This window comes from Parus major, chromosome 23, assembly GCF_001522545.3.
Source record: "Parus major isolate Abel chromosome 23, Parus_major1.1, whole genome shotgun sequence".
NCBI classification, from domain to species: Eukaryota; Metazoa; Chordata; class Aves; order Passeriformes; family Paridae; genus Parus; species Parus major.
Genome location: NC_031791.1, coordinates 1,517,248 through 1,522,679, shown reverse-complemented (window position 1 = coordinate 1,522,679; position 5,432 = coordinate 1,517,248). Strand labels below are relative to the sequence as shown.

The window sequence follows — 5,432 nt, the reverse complement described above, 5'->3', positions numbered from 1 at the left end:
CAGCTGCTCCTGGTGAGCAGCGATACCCGAGATCCTCCCAGCGGAGCTCCAGCAGCGCCTGGAGCAGAGGGGACATCTGATAATGGCTTTATCACGCCAATCCATCCCCATCCCTGGTGCTGGTGTGTCGCCCTGAAAACTCAGCTTCTGAGCTTGCTGCCATGGTTTTCTAAGGATTTTCCCAGGACAGGGACTATAAACATAGATATGTGTACATTCTTTCTGTTCCACGTCTTGTGATGGGCATCTCTCATGGCCAGTGCAGGGGGAAAGTGTTATCCTGACCATCCCATCCCTGGCTGGGGGCAGAAACCTATAAATCCTGGGAGGAAAAATAAACTTTCTCTTCCTTTCACCACACCTGAACCTGTGTCTCTGTGATCTATTCATCTTCAGCGGCGACACTGCTGGGTGACCCATCCATCACCCAGAGGCCTCCCGAGCTGCTCTGGGTTTGGGAGTGCTGAAATCACCCTAAAAAATCACCCCATTCTCAGCGCAGATGGAAGGTTTCCAACCAAATGCTGCTCCCCGTGTAGGATTTCTCCCCCTCCCTCGGCTTTAGGATTTCACCGGCAGATGGCAGGGCGGGATTGCTCCAGGAGCAGAAAGGAGGGAGAACATTTCAGCCAGGGCAGACAGCAGCAGAACTGAGATAAGCGATATTTTTCATGCAGGGGAATTTGGGAGAGCAGGGCTCGCTCCTGGAGCACCTGCTGCACAGATCTCCCACAGCCTGGGAGTGTCCCTGTCCCCTCCAAACTCGTTCATCAGGACCTTGTTTTGTTCCAGCCGGGGTGAGAGCCTTGTTTAACACCGAGCAGCCCCAGCCCACGCTTCCCCACAGGCCTCTCCATCAGGATTTATTATTTTTTTTGCCTGAAGAACAAGGATGAAGGAAGTGCACGGAGAGTTCGGGGATTTCCCCTGCAGGGTAGATCAAAAGTTGCCAGGATGTATTAGAGTTTAGGCTAAAGAAAACCCTGAGAAAAGAAAACAAAATTAAATGAAGCTGCAGTCCTGAGCTACTGCTCTATAATCACCGTGTTGCAGTGGGAAGAAAACCCTCACCCAAAGCCCTTCCACCCACCCTGGCTCCTGTTTGATCCGAAAAAAAAGATATTTTTTTTTCCCCACACTGTCTCTATTTTATTTCTCTGTTTTATTTTAGCACTGTAGCCCTCAGGCCCGGTTTATGGGCCTCCCACAGAGGTTTAATTCAGTTCCTCTCTCCGGCCACACCAAGAGCGCTGAGCTCCCACCGCTGCCTCCAGCCGGGTCAGGGCAGCTCAGGCACCAGAGGGATGACCCATCATCAATAGCCCTTTTATTGCTCCTGAAGTTTCTCCCCGCTTCCAGACGGATGCTGCATTACTCCAGCACAGCTGCAGTTGCTCCCTTCCAGCAATTCCCCACACAGCACTTAAGGGAGGGATTTATGGGCGGTTTTGAAAGGCGTTTTGCAGCCAGAAGGAGTTATGGGAAAGGAAGTTGAATTCCCACCATTCCCCAGGAAAATTCTCCCAAGCATCTTTCACGAAGAGGGATCATTTACTGGTCCTTTCCTCAAAACAGAGACAGGCTCTCAGCTGTGGCTCTTTGTTTAGTCCAAAGCGTTTCCCGACAGCGAGATGCCACGGGGGTTATTCTGGTCCTGGCTGCAAAGGGTCAGGAGACCAGAGCGAGCCCTCAGTCTGGCTGCAAGGTTCTGCCAGACCCCATCTGTTCCCTGACACTTTTGTAGACCCTAATTTAAATTATTTCTTCTCAAGTGATGGATTATTGCCAATCTCAGGGCAAGCCTTGGTGAATTTCCAGCTGGTTTTGAGTCGTTTTCCAAAGTAAAAAGTCTTGGGGCCAGAATGACCAAGAGTTATAAAATGATCAGAGGGGATGTCACATTAAAAGCTGCATCTTACCTTGTTTTTGGAGCTTTTCTGGAATCAAAACCTGCCTCAAAATTACTCATCAACGACCTTCACAGGTCCCTTCCATGATCCAGGCAGGCTGGATGAGCAGAGTGGGTTCACTCCAACACTACATTTGACAACCAGGACAGGGGTTTGAAAGACTTTATTTGACACCTTTGCTGATGTCACAGCTCGTGAATCTAAGAGCACTGCACAGTGTAAAGTGAGGCCGTGAGCTCTAGTGCACAAACCAGCTGCAGGAACAGCCAGGGGCCACGAGGATTTCCCTCCTGTGACTTTATTTAAAGGGAATATATCGTTCCTGGCTGATTCCAGCACTCGAGGACAAGAGTGAGAAGCAGCAGAGGCATTTCTGTGTGTTAAATTCGATGACTTCCATCAAAACAACTGGGAGGGACTGACTTCCCAAACAGTGGCAGATACATACATTGGCATTCACATGGCAGATACCATCTGCAGGGAGGAAAACAACAGCTCATCCACACAGCCCAACGACCTGAGGCATGGGAAGAATTCCTCCCATTCGAAAAAGATCTTCTCCCTCTTTTTTTAACCTTTCTTTTGCACTGACCTTTCCTCTCTTTCCATGTCAGGGTGCTGGAGAGGTGGGCAAGGGTTGTGCAGCTGGGTCCGGAATATTCTGCATGTGCATCCCAGCAAGTCAAGGCACAAATGCAGGGAGCTGTTGGGGTGAGGGGGAGCACTGGGACACCCTGTCGTGGCACAGGGGAAGGGTGGCTTGAAAGCTTCAAGTTTCTGTTCTTTCTGCCCAAAGAAGAGAGGAGGGGAGGCCAGCTGCAGGAGCAGAGGTGAGATCTGCTGTGTCAGTCAGCTAGGGACTCTGGAAAAGTGCAGTGACACCTCAGTGGGTTTTGGTCCCGGCCCAGGGAGGGGATGAGAGGTGTGAGACCCAAAGATGGTGCTGGAGAAAGAAAACTGAGATGCTGTGGGAGGGGAGGGTGAGGGATGCTGGGCTCGGGGAGAATGAGGGAGGCACTTCAAATTCAGGCTGCTCCAAGCCATTTTTCCCCTTTGCAGTCACCGCTGTTCAGCAGGGGGGTGGAGGAGAGACAGCTCCAGCAGGGAGGCTGGCAGAGGGAAAGGCATTTTCTTCTCACTTTGTCAGGGCCTTCCCCTCCAAGACAGGCTTCTCTTTGATATCCTGTCTCACCTCTTCTCACCTCGGTGTGGGGCTTGGGCAGGGTTTGTGCCAGGAACCCAGCACAGAGCCTGCAGCCACGGCAGGATCTCAGCCGGGCTGTGGGAACCAGCCCTGCTAAGCCTCTGCCTCACTCCACCTTAAGGGCACGTAAGTGGGAAAAGCTGGTAATGCAGACAGGAAAGCACAGGGATTAGCAGAGAGCCAGGTTTTTTCGGGAGCTGGGGAAGCTGGAGCTTGCCTTGTGGGTGCCAGCAGTGCTGGGCACGGGCCGTGAGCTGTGTCCATCCCACCACACCAAAATTAGGTGCTGCAGCTGGGGGGATGCGTGGCAGGGAATCAGCACGAGCGAGTCTGGCTGGCAGCTCCGAGTCCCCAGGGAAATAAAGACAGTGTTCCAAGCTGGTTTTGGCTGTTTTCCAACGGAGAGCAAGGCTGGGTTCTGCAGAGGGGTTTGCTGGAGGAGGAACGGGGTTGGGATCTGCGTGTGCCCCCTCCCTCGTAGCCAGAAGGGTCTGGAGCGTGGCCTCGTGCAGACATGGAATTGGATGTGATTTACGTTTGCAGGCACCACGAGGGAGAGGACGTGTGATGGTGAGGCGAGCAGGGCGGTGCAAGGAGGGAGGGAAGAGCAGAGAGAATTTTCTCTACGGATCCTTGGCTTCTGCAAAGCAGGAAAGATGCCTTTTGAACCGAGTTTGTTCTCAGCCCTGCGGGCGATGAACGCTGAAGAACTCCTGTCTCCAGAGGGGAAGGGAGGGTCAGAAAGCCCCGATTTCCGTCGCCCATGAGCGGCAGATCCTGGATGTCCCAACCCTCATCCCCGGTCCCTGCGTGGCAGCGCCCAAGACGGGAGGTGCGGCGTAAGCTGGCGGCACAGGGATGCCGGCAGAGGCTGGAGAGAAGAGGAATGTGGCGATTTGGCTCTTGGACGAGCCCTCTCTCAATGCTCCCGCTGGCGACGGCATCCTGGGCACGGCCGCGGCCGAGCCGGCTCCCCGGGCCCTCCGGCTGGAGGAGCCCATCCTGCTGGCCAGGAAGCTCCGGCGGGACGGCAGCATCTCCCCGGGGATGCGGCGGAGAGGAGCCGGCCTCACTGCAGGGCTGGGGTAAGCCAAGGAAGACGCAGTCAAAACAAGCGGAGCGGGAGCAGCCTCCCTCCTGGGGATCTGCACGGGGCCGTGCGCGAAGGACCACGGCCAGGTCTGGATGGGCAGCAGGGACGTGGCCACGGGACAAGGCTCCATTTCCGCCACGTAATTATTCAGGTGGGAGAGGAGTCGCAGCCGGATGGGGTCGGCAGCGTTCTGACCCTCGAGGATGCCCAGGTACCTGACAACTTCGGTGAGACACTCGCGGAAGCCGATGCTTCTGTAATCCACGGCCAGAGCCCGGGCATCCAGGAAGCCTGGAGGGAGAGGACACGGGGGACAGTAAGGCAGAGCTCAGGAATGCGCTTGGATTTCAGTACCCTCTCCAATGCACTGTGTATTTCACTTGAGGCACTTTGCTGCCGTGTGATATTCCTGAAGCAGGCAGCCAAGTGGGTGTCCCAAGGGGCTGGAGCGTGCATGAGAGCGGCTTCTGCGCTTATCTCAGCGGGATAAACCCGCCAGGGTCAGGGAGCCTCTCACTCCCTGCCAGACCAGTAACAGATTTCATTAGCTGTGCTCGGGAAGGAAGAATTTTTTCCTGTTCTATCAGTTCTCACAGCTGGAGACACAGCTGTGGGATAGATGGGCATTGGGATTGGGCTGCCTTTGCCCAGTTTGGGATATTCCACTCGGGACAGTGTCTCTTCAAGCCACACCTTAGCACCACTTCCCTCTGCCTGGCTCCCAAAATTTGCATTCCCTTCAAAGCAGTGTCACAGGGCAGTGGCAGAACCAAAATAGCTGGGCTGAGAAAGCTCAAAGCCACAGAAATCAGCAACCAACCGCTGATTTTTAGGCTTCTGCTCCCAACTTGCAGCTTCATGAGACCATAAGCAATAAAGCAGAGAATGTCACAGCACAGTGAAGCGCTGGACCACTGTGCTTGACGGGGTCTCTCGTGACAATGCAGCCCTTTGTTGCAGTGCAGTCAAACTGAATATCTAAACAAATGTTCCAGACCAAGTTACAGCCCTGAACCAAAGCCTGGATGCCAGCAATGTCCCCAGCAAGCCAAAACTGGGTGGTAAGCAAGCCAGAGGCTTCTTTACTGGAGCTGTGATCTCCATCCTGTTAACTGGAACAGGACAGAGGGTCTGTACTGAGGTCTCAGTACAAATAAGACCTTTGTTGAATTTTGCACAGGGCTCCCTCTCTCTTCTTATAACAACCAAGAGACACACACACACA

The 5,432-nt window shown here is 54.0% G+C and overlaps 1 protein-coding gene across 2 annotated transcripts in view; it reads right to left on the bottom strand.

Moving 5' to 3' along the window:
- Positions 1–2,056: 2,056 nt before the first annotated feature.
- The window catches only part of HEYL (hes related family bHLH transcription factor with YRPW motif like), a 9,335-nt gene continuing 5,959 nt past the window's right edge, over positions 2,057–5,432 (bottom strand). Inside the window, exons 5-6 of one of the 2 annotated variants that reach the window (XR_001524877.3) lie at positions 2,503–4,498; positions 2,057–2,384 (exon numbers count right to left, since the gene is read on the bottom strand). Coding sequence is in view for 1 of the 2 variants with exons in the window: in XM_015649118.3 (XP_015504604.1) it covers positions 3,852–4,498 (647 nt within the window). In the remaining variant the exon portion in view is untranslated. Of the gene's footprint in view, positions 4,499–5,432 lie in introns of both variants that reach the window. The other variant, XM_015649118.3, reaches the window with a different exon arrangement.